The following is a 15,058-nucleotide window of genomic DNA, read 5'->3' as shown; positions in this document are numbered from 1 at the left end:
TAAGTGTACGAAATGAGTGGCCCTGTCTTTCTCTGGTCCTCTCCTCCTTACAGGCTGATGATAGAAGTGTCACATCCTAGGCCCAAATAAAATGCAAACTGACAAGAGACGAGGCTTTGGTGGCTGAATATAATGCCGGATTGTGCCTCAGAGTGCCTTATTATCTTGTCTTGGGTTGCTGGAGAGGAGGCAGATCCCTAAGAAAAGAGAAGACAGCCACTGTACACACACATAGACACACAACCCATCTTCTATTCTGAGTAAGAGCAAAGAAAAAAAACAGAGTTTGGCCTCCTAACTACTGCTTTTGCAGCTAATGTACCTGACAATAAATAGGATGGGGTTGTTGAAGATGTTTGTGTGTGATAGCTGGAGTGAAACCTGGAGAAATGAGCTTTTTAAAAGGCTGGGGAGGTCGAAAAAGCATCAGGAGTTGAAAGTGAGGAGGAGACGGAGAGAGGTGAAGAAGAAAGATGTTATTCTGGAGTCAGCGGCTTTGCTTTGGCCTTAAAGTTATTCACAATTCTGTTCTAAACAACACAAAAAGGGTTTAATGCATACAGACACATGGACATGCACAGCAAACTACTTTTTATCCTAGAATGCAACCCAAACTGGCACAGTGAATCAGTCAAGGTTTTTCAAGCACGTTTTGAATCACAGCCTTAAACAGGGACTTAAACATTTTACAACCATTTAAAACACTTTCACTTTATGCATCCATTTATATATATATATATATATATATATATATATATATATATATATATATATATATATGAAATGAAGCTTTATCACAGTCCAGTTAATTCAAAAGTAGTTCAGTTGCATTCAGCCAAAGTTAGGCTCCAACACAAAAAATGTGACAGTGTTTGGTCAATAATGTATATATTTGTGTTCCATCATATTCTTTGATGTCTCGCCCAACTGCCCCCCAAAAAAGGCTCTTCAGAGGAAACTTTTCAAAGCAAATGTCAAGGCCGGTCTTTTGTTGGCCATAACATGTATGTGTCTGTGCAGAAATTAGACTGAACATTTGTTCATGCGTGTTCAAATGATTCATTGATTGTGTGGCCTTTAATGCTGAATGCTTCATTTGAAAAACAGCTAGGCAAAATTCAATCAGTCTTGAAAATCAACCAAGGAAAAGGATGAAAAGGAGCCTTTATATTTTTTCTGATGTCTTTAAACAGGTGATGCGAAAGCTCGTCCAATGTCTCTGAGTTCATGCATATCAATTTGTCAAGCATCAGTTGAGTTGCTAGACATACGCATTGCACTTCTGTGACCTTTAAATGTACAGGAGCTCCTTTGAGGGCAGCAAAAGACCATTTAATCAAACAATGTTAAGTAAGAAGTAAAGATCAAACTTCAGTATAAACCGTCCTAAAGAGATGACGGTGAAAAAAGGTTCTTGAATGTCCTATAGGAAGCTTTAAATTGAGAGTCAAACTGTCCAAAATGCAGATGTAGATCATGTAAATGTGAGTGGCTGACTTAAACTCAAGTTTGGTTATGTTTGTGTATTTTTCACACATGCAGTATGGATCTGATTGTGTGAATTTTAAGTCATTTATTTGAATTTAGTTGTATGCTTGCATCACTGGTTTTGTAGGTAAAAAAAAACTAAAGCAAGACATGATTTTAATCATTGTGTCTTTGCAACTTTGTTGTTGCTGTATTTTTAGAAAAAGGTTATATTCAAATACATATTTGAAATGGGACAAAAAGTAATTAAACCAATTATAAATGTGCATACCAATACACCTTTGAACACCAAAGTTCAAAATATTAAGAAAAACAGCGTTGGATGTCATAATCAGTATATTTTCTTTTCATTCCTTCCTGCTATTTCCCGTCATACACATTTCTTTCTGCAACCAAAGTACAATGACCTCTCAGGTATTTCACTGATGGGCAACTGTGCCCCAGGACAGATTCAGCCATGCCCGTTTGCCTCGAGCAGTCCCCTGGCACTGCCCACGGCCCTAGCCTGCTTTACCTCTCATGGGGCATGAAAAGAGCGAGGACGCTCCATTTGGTGGCCTTAAAAAAGGAAAGGACAATCTTTTTTTAATAATGTTGATCCCGGGCTGACCACATGCAAACTAAAAAAATGTATAAAGCCTTGATTTTGTAGATTTATTTATTTTACATAAAGGTTTGAAAAATGATGTGCCTGTATGAAAATATGAGTGGGTGCATGTGCATGTGTTTGTGTAAGCATGCAAAAAAGTGTGTTTTTACAAAAGGAATAGATTGACAGATGAGCCGTAAAACTGAGCGTAAAGGCAACAAAAGAAGGTTTGATGCTTATTAAAGGCAATTGTAACACTGGCATTATAAAACAGTAACTGAGCTTTTTTTTTTTTTGCCATGGGATATTCTAAGAAATTCATCTGACTAACATCGGGAACAGCTCATGGCTTGAAAGAGAGGTTTCGGACGAGGATCAGACACAATCCCCCACCCTAAATCTCAAAATCATATCACCAAAGAGACCCGCCGCGTTGACATACCGTCACCGTGGTGACTGGCTGCACCTCACCCGCCCGCAGACACAAACCCATTCTTTCCAAAAATATGGTCTACCACAATATAAGTCATGCACACCGCACGTTCACATACACAAACTCTTGTTTTGTGTGTTTGGGCACATAAGGGGGTCGCTGATGTTTGATGTATAATTCATCCCAAAACACCAAGAAATACTCTTTATTCTTTTCTTTTAATGTCTAATGTAACACAGCAGCAATTGATGACTAAAACTGGACTGTAATGAGAACGGAATACCTGAGCCAGTTAATCAAAAGCAAATATATTAAAGAATGATAAAGTGATGAATTCAGCGATATCATTCAATAATTCAATTCAAAACTGGGAAACTAAGGCTGCAAGGTGGTCATTTTAAGACATTATTTATCATAACACATATAGGTTATATATTGATTGCAATAATCAAATATGTAAGTAATATTATAGAAAATATAAATTATTTTTTAATAATGCTATCACAAATCTGGTAAATGAACTGTAATAATATACAGAATGATAATATTCCTCACATAACGGACAAATAAACATATTTTTTGATTGAAAGGTACAGCTTTTACACATATGCCCGTACAAAATACAATTAAAATAATCTTCAGGTTTCAATGTACACATTAAAAGTCCTTTAATATTTTAAGAGTTATTATGATCAGGTAGGTGGCAGACGAGGTCCAACTCCATTATCATTAATGTAATGCAGTTACTTCTAACACCCAGAGCAATAAGAGCTCCCTACAGGCATCATTCAGTCATGATTACAGACAAGAGGAAGAGACAGTCACAGCTACTGAAATCAAACCTGAAGCATAGAATCAATCCTGACTGCCTTACTTTACCAAGTACCAACTCAGATAATAAGCTTTAGAAATATTTATGTGATAAATTGCAGGGAATTACAGGGATGAATGCAAATAACACCAGCACAAATTCCTCATTCAGAGTGCCAATCACTTCTAAACCCCTTAAGTGTTTTAAGAAGGTCACTTTACAAGGCTGGATGTGCAAGACAACACTTGAATTCAAGTTATTATCACCTTTTTTATGCATGGTGCTCTTTCGAATTAGTTTGAAATACTGTGATGGATCTTTGAGAACATTTTAACATCACTTCCATTAATGTGTTTTTCTTTTTAATAAACATATTTAACCTATGTGAGATATATAACTCTGTTTGGGGGTTGTTGTGTGTATGTGTGATTGTGTGATTGTGTGTTCATTCTGTTATAAAAAGTCAAAATATCTTCAGTAAGAAAAAAGAGCCTGGCATTGAATTCACTAGTATGCGCATAAAATGAATATATAAACACAAAAGCAAAATGTATTTCTTCATAAAGTAGATAATATAGAACACACTTAAGTTATTTGTGGTGCATGTCAATATTGAAAATATTGGTGAATATGTTGTTTTATTTTCTTAACAAGAAATTACATGTAAAAGTGATGTTACGAGTCTGAACTCAATAGCTGGTATCTGATCTTAAAAAAATTATAGGTTGATTCTGAATGGTTCATGCATTTCACCTGCAAGAGTTCAAAAGTGTTAAAAAAAAATCCAATTGAAATAAAGCATTGTGCATTCTGTTTATAAAGAGCCAGCAGCAAGGTTAGATGAGTCTTAAAGTATATCATTAATGGTGCAAATTTAACATCCAGTACATCAATGCATGTTGAATCCAAAGGGATGGTAACCTGTCTGTTCACACAGTATAGCACTGCTGAGTAGCGCAAAGGATTTTTAAAGGCTTTTTTTATGTTAAACAAGGTCTGAGACATCATGCGAGACATTACATTTTAACATAATAATGAAGGGTACATTATTTTAGGATGTTAATTCAATTCAATGCATTTTGTGTCCATAAAATATGTCAAAATTCGAAAAAGTATGCTCAGTACTCAGCAAAGATGAAGTATAATTAAAGACATGCTTTGTGTTAAAAATATTTTTTTAATGTTTTTCAATCGAATGGGATCATTTAGCATATTATCAATTTAATATTTAATATTAAAAAATAAAAAATTACAAAAATTGTAAATAATAGAATTACAATGACATAATAATAATAATAATAATAATAATAATAGTTATTATTATTGGTATTACTATTAGTATAATTCTATGGAAATAAAAAAAAATCAAATAATGTTATAATTATTATTATTATCGTTATTATTATCATCATTCAAAATATCACACTTTTAAAAACGTGTGCATTTGCATTTTTGCATTCATCACTTGGGCACAAAACTAGACAAGCTGTACTCTTCTTTCCCAGTAGTAGAGAGTCAATGTATATACTGCTGTTCATCAGGAATATTCAGGAATTCAGTCTGCTTAGACGTGAACTCCTCATGAGGCAGAGGAGCCCTTCACACAACAATCACATTTCTCTCCCTCAGGCCTCTTCGCTTTCTCTCATTTTATCTTCAGCCTAAGCCGAGGAGATCTCAAATGTGAAGAAATGTCACCTCGTATGACAGATGAGTGTGTGTGCAAGTGTGTGTGTGTGCGTGTACATTATATGTCTCCTGTTGCCTATTTGTCCCAGATTCTGTCACATTTTTCTGCTTTATGAACACCAACAAAAAACTGGTCCCCGCGTACAGCATGACTGCACCCCACCAATGTCTGAAGAAAAGGACACTTCTACCACAAGAATTCAATGTGAAGGTATTTAACACAAATGCAACATATTTTCATGTAAAATGCATAATGAAATGGTAATATTTGCATCTATTGACATGTACCAACAGAGTAAACGTAAAGACTGCATTTTCTAAACTTACTGTAATATATAATCACAGTAGGTGACTTTCCTTTAAAAAAAAAAAAAAAAGCAAAAGCAAACCGATTGCCTTAAAAAAAGCATCTTAAACATTTGCATTTGTCCCAAGTAAAGTGGACAAGGAATTGCATAAAGTTGGACTTGATTTCAACTAGTAAAAATAGCAAAACATTAAGCTGAAGTTAAGTAAACAAATCTGTTTAATTTGAGTTTTGAGCACAGATATGCAACTGTTTGGAATCCACTATTTCATTAAATTAAAATGAATGAATTATGTGGCATAATTTGAGATCGGTCAACATATTTAACATATAATAACAGGCGCAAGAATATTCTAATTATATCTCTCCACATGATACCCACTTTCCAGCCACAAGAACTCAAACCTGTGTTCTTTCTACTCACACTTTGATTCTAACTTTCACCTGCTCTGATCCAGCACTTTCTACAGCGCTCATGTACACAAGCAAACAAACAAACACACTCATGCTGGTGTTAAGTTCCCCCATGCATGACCCTGGTGCTGGGTGTCACTTCACAAGAATTAGGAAGATGCAGGCTGGACTCACCATACATCTTCTCCTCCGAGTCTGTGTCAGCTGACAGCATCAAGGGCTCATCATTGAACTCGCTGTCTGGGCTGGCCGCTTTGTCGTCATCCCGCAGCTCGCAGGCGTCCATATCGGCACGCAGGGAGAGCAGCGGTTTGCTCAGATGCCCTGTGATCATCGGATCCTGGAGGTGAGCAGAGGAAGGACCAGGTTGGGAGGAGAAGAAGAAGAAAAAAGGCAAAAGAAGTGATGTTCGCTTTGGTATGCACTGGTTCTCTCACACACACATGCTCGCTCAATTGCTCTCTTACTCGCCCTCCCTTTGCTTTTTGAAACTCACCACCTCTTCTAACACACACTCTCTCACTCTCTCTCTCTCTCTCTCTCTATCTCTTTACTCAATGTACCCTCACAGGTGCTGGCTGTAGTGGTTAAGAGCTCTTGTGGACTGCACAAATTTCAAAAATCTTGTTTGAGATGTTCCACTTGACAAATGATTCATTTATATGAGTATCACTCAAGAGCCATCAACATGAACATTTGTGTATTCTGTTTAAATTAACAAAATGTGTGAGCATTTAACAGTACGAATGCAGCAAAGCATTAAAATATGTTGATTTTGTAACCTGAAATCATCGTTGTCATGATAATAAATCATAATATATCACATATCATATCTGAATTGAAAACTTCATTGAGGATTATGATATGTTTGAACGTGCAACATTTGCTGAGCGAAAGAGAGTATTCTGTTTAAATTAACAAAACGTTTGTGGATTTAACAGTACAAATGCAACAGAGAATTAAAATATGTGGATCTTGTAACCTGAAATTGCTTTTCATGACAATAAATCAGATGACATATCACATAACAGAAAAATCAGCATTGAAAACTTTATTGAGAATCTATTGGCCCACTTCTTTCAACTTTAAATTTATATAATTCTCAATTTTCACAAAGAATGTCCTCATCCAATCAGATCTTTTATTCAAAGTGCACTTTTATGAGGTCACAATAAGTTATTTTTATTCAAGTTTAATAATAGTGTTTAAACACGTGCAACTTCCTATTTAAGTCCATTTAGGTTCAGTACCCAAAAGTACACTGAAATGTTAACCTAAAAAATTCCATGGTTTTAGTCAGGTCAAGAATATTATTTAACACCACTAAATCAACCTGGAAACATTAGCTTACACCAACAAAATACATTTTTAGGGTTAGACCAAGTACAAATAGCTCCTTAGGATGACAATTGGAGGCTTTTTTACAGTGTAATGGTCCACTTCATTTAACTTTGATTTACATTATTTTCAATATTCACAAAGAATGTCCATTTTATGAGGTGTTATTTCATGCTTTTTTTGATTGGGGTTTAATTTATAGTGTTTTGAACAAATATTCTTGAAACTTTCTACACTTTCGGTTGAATCCAATTAAACTCACCAGCACCCAAAAGTAATGAAACATAAAGCAAAGCCATATAATAAATGATCTGTTTGAAAATATATACATAAAACACAAATACATTTTATAACAACAACAACAAACTTACCAGAAAGGTGATTCCAGAATAAAAAGAAAAATGTCTGAGTTTCTATGCTCCAAAAATCTTACTTAGCTAAAATCCACTAGCAGAGAGAGAGAGCAGTTAGAGCATACCAGAGTCTGAAGTGAGATCAGTCAGTGCATGCTTGTCACAAAGCCCAAAAACCAGTGTGGATAACACAGATACATCAAGTGAGCACTGCCGGTGCAAGCCTGGGATTGCCTCTGGAGACTTGCTTGAGATGTCAACTCCACTCTCTCTCTCTCTCTCTCTCTCTCGCTTCAAAAGTACCTCCCCCCACTCTTTCTGATGGTGAGACACAAACAAATGTGTACAAACAGGGAGGGCAAAAAAGCAGATTTTCTCTTGTTACGGGCCTTTATTTATGGAGTAGTTTCTGCCCAAATGACACTAAGATAGGGGACAGGTGATCAGTTTGGATGAAGCCTAAGAGGTAAAGGAGGAAATCAAGTGGAGAAGCGGGTTGGACCATCGCAAGGTTTAATTTTGCCCCATCTCTCAACCCCCCTACACTGTGCTCGGGGGCGGTCAATGAATGGCAGCCCGTGGGGCCTCTGTTAATGTGCTCATCAGATAGAGTGCATGAAACTTTGATATGACACATGATGATCTTTGAAAATGATAATCAATAGGAACAGTTTAAGCTGTCATTCGCCAAGCGCCTGCGGCTGGTCAATACTCATATGCTTTGGCAAAATGTCCCTTGTCATCGCTCCACAGGAGTTTTTTCTCTATTCTCAGTGCACTTATGCACGAGCATCTCAGCGACGCATCAATATGCCCCTCTTTCTCAGTCTGGAGAGGAAAATGTCTTTCCCCCCAACACGCTGAATGAGGGAGCCTTGCACTTTGCATTAATTTAAGGCAATACCAGCTCAAACCCCCTCCCCAACACACATCCATCCATCCATCCCTCCACCCATCCCGTTTCACTCCCTTTTGAGTTGCCTGATAGGTCCAGTGGAGGGCAAAATTAATACCTAATTGAATTGTGAAGTCATCAAAATAATCAATACTTTTTTATTATTTATTCTTTACAGTCTGTTGACTAAATGTGAGCTGTGAGAGGCTGAGGGAAGAGAGAGAGAGTGAGAGAAAGAGAGAGAGAGAGGCCTGAGAAGATGTGATACAGTGTAATTTTCACCACAGGCTGCTGGAGAAGAGAGGACACAATAAAACAGAGTGGAAAATTTCCAGAAAAAGTCAGATTTTTACATTTTGCCTGTGCAACACAAGATGCCACAACACTATGGTGTTGTGGGTGGTTGCCAGTGCATTGCTATGTGGTTACTAAGGAGTTCTGAGTCTCTTTTTATTTTTTGTTGTGCATTTGCTACACTGTAAAAAGCGGTGACCTACAATTGTTACCTTAAGGACCTATTTCCACCCGATCTAACCCTTAACAGAATATTCTGGGTTCAATACAAGTTCATTTCAATCAACAGCATTTCTGGCATAATATTGATTACCATAATAATAATAATAATAATAATAATAATAATAATGATAATTACAACTCATCCCTCCTTTTCTAAAAAAAAATAAAAGCAAAAATCTGGGTTACATTGAGGTACTTACAACGGAAGTGAATGGGGCCAATTTTTGGAAGGTTTAAAACGCATTACAACAAAGTTGTAAAATTGGCTATAACTTTACAAGATAAGGTTCACTGGAACCCAGAGTCTTGCTTTTTAAAGAAATTGACAGGTCAAAATCTATAAAAAAATTTTTGATAATTAATATTATGCCCAACAAATATTGAACCCCAAATATTCCATAAAAAATTCCTTCTTCTTTTTTTGGTGTATGCAGTGGTTCCCAAAATGGGTACCATGCCACTATGACCTGCTATAGGGGTGCCATTGAGTTGAATCCAGGTTGTGCTGAGTGACAGGTATCCAGCCAGGTCTCCTAAGCAACCAAAATGGCCCAGTTCCTAGGGAGGATAGCGTCACATGGGGTAACCTCCTCGTGGTTGCGATTAGTGGTTCTCGCTCACAATGGTACGGGTGGTAAGTTGTGCGCAGATCATTGTGAGTAGCATGAGCCTCCACATGCTGAGAGTCTCCGTGGTGTCATGCACAACAAGCCACATGTTAAGATGCACGGATTGATGGTCTCAGAAGCGGAAGCAACTGAGAATTGTCCTCTGTGGTAACCACGCCACCACAAGGACCTACTCTCTTTCCTAGCATTTGTCCAATGTAGGTGCAGGGTCCGCTTCGTGGTAGTCCATATATATATATATATTTGATGCGCTTCCTGACACAGCCCCCAGTGGCTGGGGGACTCTCACTCACACATACGGGGCAATTTATGAGTCTCCAATTCACTTAACCTGCATGTTTTTTGACTTGTGGGGGAAACCAGAGCACCCAGATGAAACCCATGCAAACACAGGGAGTACATGCAAACTCCACACAGTAAGGCCCTAGTTGAGCCGGGACTCGAACCCAGGACCTTCTTGCTGTGAGGTTACAGTGCAAACCAGTGAGCAACCGTGCTCAAGGATTTGGGTAGAAACAGGAATAAATACATATATTTATCCCATCACATCACCAGTATAAATATATATATGTGTTGTGTGTGTGTGTGTGTGTGTGTGTGTGTGTGTGTGTGTGTGTGTGTATGTACTAACAGTACCACTGACTCAATTCAGTACCCGCATGCTCTTTGACTACAGTTGGCTGCTTCCAAATGCTCACATGCATCTGAGTGTGCTCTATAGCTGTGTCCGTGAAAAGTCAACTGCGCTCATTGGCCCTCTTGACGCAATATTAATGACATAACATTAATAACACCGCCGTTGTTGTGTTATATGAGTGTAAGCAGACAGGAGAAAAAACTTATATCTCAAAATATCCAATCTGTGTAAATGCAGACTAATAAACCTTAATATTAATCCCAAAAAAGGTTTTGGCTGGATAACTTTAGTAGCTGTAAACCCAATACATTTCAATGACAAGTCTGCTTTTCAGTCAAACTCTGACTGCACTGAATCAATATTTATGAATATCTAATTTTCATACATTAAAGATGACATCAGTAATTTAAGTACATTCATTTAGCATTAGATTAATTTATGTAATGTTTATATATTACAAAGTTTATGTCTAATTGCTACTGTTCCTGAAAAACCTAACAGTATATATACTGTATATATTAAAAACAATTTCTAGGGGGTTGCCAGGGAGTTGCTAGGTGGTTACTAGCCCATGTTAAAGAGCCCACTTTCAAATTTCTGTGAGATTCTGGTCCCTAAAAATGGTTTCTCTCTCTCAAATATCCAGCCAGCTTGATGGCTTAGAAAAGCAATAGTACACCTCTCCTCAACAACACACACAATTTGAGATATCATTCATTTCGTAGAACGAACAATGTAGCTTGAGTTACTCGCCAAAATGTAACAGGGTACAATGGGTCTAAAGGCACACCATAAGGAAAATTTGTTTTTTTCCTGTTCAGACAGTGCATCAGAGTGAAAAATCTAATTTATTTTATTGAATATTTATGGCTCTGCGATGGACTGGCGACCTGTCCAGGGTGTCCCCCGCCTTTCGCCCAATGTTAGCTGGGATAGGCTCCAGCCCCCCGCGACCCTGTACACAGGATAAGCGGTTGACGATGGATGGATGGATGGATGGAATATTTATGGAGCAACATAATTTGTGTGAAAAGAAGTAATAACGCTAAGCTGTTTTGAGTAAATGCAAATATGTATTTATTTTTACACATATTTGGGGTAAAAGGCCCCATGGGAGTTATTTAACATTGTGTAAATATAGGGACAATAGTTAAAGGGCAAAATTTGTCAACTTAGGAACATACTTTTGAGACAGACATTAAGATGCTTTTTTGAGTTAAAACAGTTAACCATTTTCTCACATTTGGCATTTTATAACATCTCAAGTATTCTATAAACAAATAAACTTCCATTGTGATTGGATCAGTCAATGTGAACCCATTTTGAACAAATATATTTGCCCAACTTAAGAAAAACAATGTTTTTTATGGGAGCCTTTAGGGGGCTTTTTACTCCAAATACTATCCTTTCGCAGTGTTTCCTCCATATGCATTCCTGAGGGGTGCTGCGCCGCTGCTGAATTATGAGACGCAACGTAACAGCATCAGTCAGTTGCACGCTTATACTGTGTGCAGTCAAATGGGATACCTGTATGAAGCGAAAGGAACCCCACCATATACAGTGCACTCACATATTCACAGTGATGAAATCATTTAGCAGCCCATCAAAGGCGAGTGCATACACATATACAACAGAGAAGCAGGAGACCTGACATGATACCTCTTCTAGCAGAAAGTCTTTTACTCTGATAACTTCTTTGGCAAAGGTAGTAGAAATATGGCTCCAGACCGAGACCAAATTGGTTGCATCTTGCAAATCCTTTTTCCCCACCGGAGAGACTTACATTTTTTTAGAGGTCACACCATTTGGTGAAACGGGTGAAAGATGGTAATGATTCTAGGTGCCAAAAGGTCCAGGGGGGACCACAAAAAACAAATTTGTAAGGTGCCCAGAGCAATATATAGTCAGGGGGCACAGAATTCTTTTCTACGGCTTTGGTTGCGACTACAGAGTTTGTCAACTCTTGTTGTTTATGCGTGACGCGTCTGTTTTCAGTTTCATATGAGAAAAATGGAACGTAACAGCACTAGTCACTACCCAGGTCAACTATCAGCCAACACAATGAACAGAGCAGTGCCAGCGCAGAGCAGTCTCGCCACGCAGCGCAAATCATTATAAACAGTGTGAAAAAAGTGTTGCAGATGCCAAACTCATTTGAATTTGACTGTGGAAAAACACTATGAAAACCCGTAGTGTCTCTTGCCTTGGTGATTTAACGAGTATAAACCCATGTTTAACGGCACACCATTATAAACAACACTGACCAGAACATAAATGAAAGACTGTACAATCCACACATCACCACCCTAACAAAACCATACCTTGGATTTACTATAGTAACACTTACTGTGATAACAATGGTATTTCTGCAGATGTGCTATGTGTTCTGTTCATACTAAATATTTGTGTATTATTTATATAGTCCTATTAAATAATTAATTTCTGTTACAATTATGTCAGTTTCAAAAATTTTCTCTTTTGTTTTTAGAGTTTCTAAATGTATAGTTTCTGTCATTTCAGAATAAAAATGCCATAGTTTGTTTTGTTGAAGTTACTTTTTAATTTGTTATTTGAAGTTTATTTGTATGATATTGTGTGACTGCACTCGTTTGAATTCCTACAACTTTCACTACAGTCAATGAGGTCGCTGGACATAGTTCCCATCTAATATGCCACAATTACTTGCTTCTGTCACACACAACAGTTTTCTATCATGTTTACACACTCTACTGGTTGGTTAAGTTTAGATAAGGGGTCTGGGTAAGGGAATTTTGTACATACATAAGTATTTTGTCTTCCAATAATTAATTTCAGGGATTCACATTAGTTACATTAATTTGCAACAATGTAAAAATTATCAAATATTAGATCAAATTAATTTAAATTGAAACATTTGTGTACAAGCAATGTACAATGACAAACAGGTGACCTGTGGTAGGTTTTGTTGCTGTTTAGAGTTTTGGATGAAATAAAATCAAAAGTGACATTAGCCCCATTGAACCCTAATTAGGGATAGGGGTTTGTTCAAATCCCTTATTCTACATAGTGTTGTTTCCCTAGGAAAGCATCACTAATGAAAAACAAGGAAAGTTATTCTAATTGTTATATTATATTCCAAGTATTAAGAGTTTTTATTTGCTAGAATCATTCAAACAAATCGAATTAAACTAAAACTTTTTATATATAAGCAAGTTTATATTTGCTCTCTCAAAGTCCTCTCTCTCTCTCTCTCTCTCTCTCTCTCACAGTTAATTACACTAATGAAACAGGGACTCCCAGGGCAGTTCTTCATACCAAAGAGCATATGTGAGGGGACCTGGGGAATGTATGTGCATGTCAATGAGTGTGTACTGTATGTGTGTGTGTTTGAGATCGCCTTACTCCCTGGCGATCACATAGGAGGAGAAACAAGAAAAAGCACTTGAGCGCCAGCCCCCCTCCTTTTCTCCTTTTACCTAGTCTGAGGGTCATTTTGGACCCTTTTTACTCATAAGACATCCATGCTAATTGCTAATGGCCTTAGCTGCCAGGGTCTGAGCAGTCCTTCGGGGCCACGAAAAAAGGCCCAAATAACCCTGAATAGTCTTCTGATAACACGTGCCATTTGCAGAGCCATGTTTTTTATTTGTTTATTTTCTCTCTGTTTTGTCATGTTCTGTCCTTTAATTTTAATCAACAACTACATTAAAAATAAAAAACTATTTGCTTTGTTGCATAAATTGCACAGTTTATAAAATAGAATAAGGATATAAAATCAAGGAAATCTGTAGATACAAAAGCAGCAGTTGTGCTGATTCTTTAGCCCCTCGACCTTTCACAGGGGGTCTGTTTAGTTACATGTAGTAAGCTTGTCTATATATTTACCTATTTATGGCATTATTATCCCCACCCCCCTTTTCTCCCAATTTGGAATGCCAAATTCCCACTACTTAGTAGGTCCTCCTGGTGGCACAGTTACTCATCTCAATCTGGGTGGCAGAGTACTAGTCTCAGTTGCCTCCACTTCTGAGACAATCAATCCGGCATCTCATCACATGGCTCGTTGTGCATGACACAGCAGAGACTCAGCATGTGGAGGCTCATGCTACTCTCCGCAATCCATGCACAACTTATCACGTGCCCATCGAGAGCAAGAACCACTAATTGCAACCACGAGGAGGTTATCCCATGTGACTCTACCCTCCCTGGCAACCTGGCCAATTTGGTTGCTTAGGAGACCTGGCTGGAGTCACTCAGCACACCCTGGATTCGAACTCGCAATTCCAGTGGTAGTCAGCGTCAATACTAGTTGAGCTACGCAGGCCACCCTTTTATGTCATTATTGAGTATATAAAAAATAAAATGCATTAAAAATAAGATTTTTTACCTAACTACTTAACACTGTTTGTGTCTATAAATGTGCATAGAAGAAAAAAATAATAATACTTAAAACACTTCATAATATATAAAATAAAGGAATAATACAAACATGGAATAATAGGCATTTTAGCGTACGTCTAATGCAACTATTTAATTGAGAAACAATCAAGATAAATATCAATACATCATCATAATAAATCGAATTTGACATTTGTGAAAGTAGGACCTGTGTTTTTTGAAAAATCTGAACCTGTGTAAGAATGAGTGTCCTAAGAATTCTATTTAAACTCAAGAGAAGTTTCCTTCAGTGGCGGCTTTTACTGTTGTGTTAAAGGTCTGTCTTCCCCATAGGGCTGAAAACATGTAAACTTTCTCTGCAAGCTAATAGCTACCTTCAGGTACAAGTCTGAGGGACCCTCAGAGCCTAGAATAACATTTTGTCAAATAGGGCCTATATGTTATACATGCACATTTTATATACTTTATTCTAAGACTGTCTTTAGTAAGAGAAATAAAGATTTCTTTAATCACTCTTTAACAGTGTTGGGTGTAATCTGGTTACAAAATAAATTAGTAACTGTAATCTAATTACATTTTGAA

General features: G+C 37.3%; 1 protein-coding gene across 1 annotated transcript in view; it reads right to left on the bottom strand.

Moving 5' to 3' along the window:
* Positions 1-15,058, bottom strand: part of LOC127634146 (POU domain, class 6, transcription factor 2-like) — a 163,449-nt gene that overhangs the window by 133,224 nt on the left and 15,167 nt on the right. The window contains exon 2 of the mRNA XM_052113540.1: positions 5,906-6,071. Coding sequence (XP_051969500.1) covers positions 5,906-6,065 — 160 coding nt within the window. The 5' untranslated portion in view covers positions 6,066-6,071. The remainder of the gene's footprint in view (positions 1-5,905; positions 6,072-15,058) is intronic.

The sequence above is a fragment of the Xyrauchen texanus genome, chromosome 41, assembly GCF_025860055.1.
Source record: "Xyrauchen texanus isolate HMW12.3.18 chromosome 41, RBS_HiC_50CHRs, whole genome shotgun sequence".
Lineage (NCBI taxonomy): Eukaryota > Metazoa > Chordata > Actinopteri > Cypriniformes > Catostomidae > Xyrauchen > Xyrauchen texanus.
The sequence above is the reverse complement of the archived record's forward strand: the minus strand, read 5'-3'. Positions and strand labels throughout refer to the sequence as shown.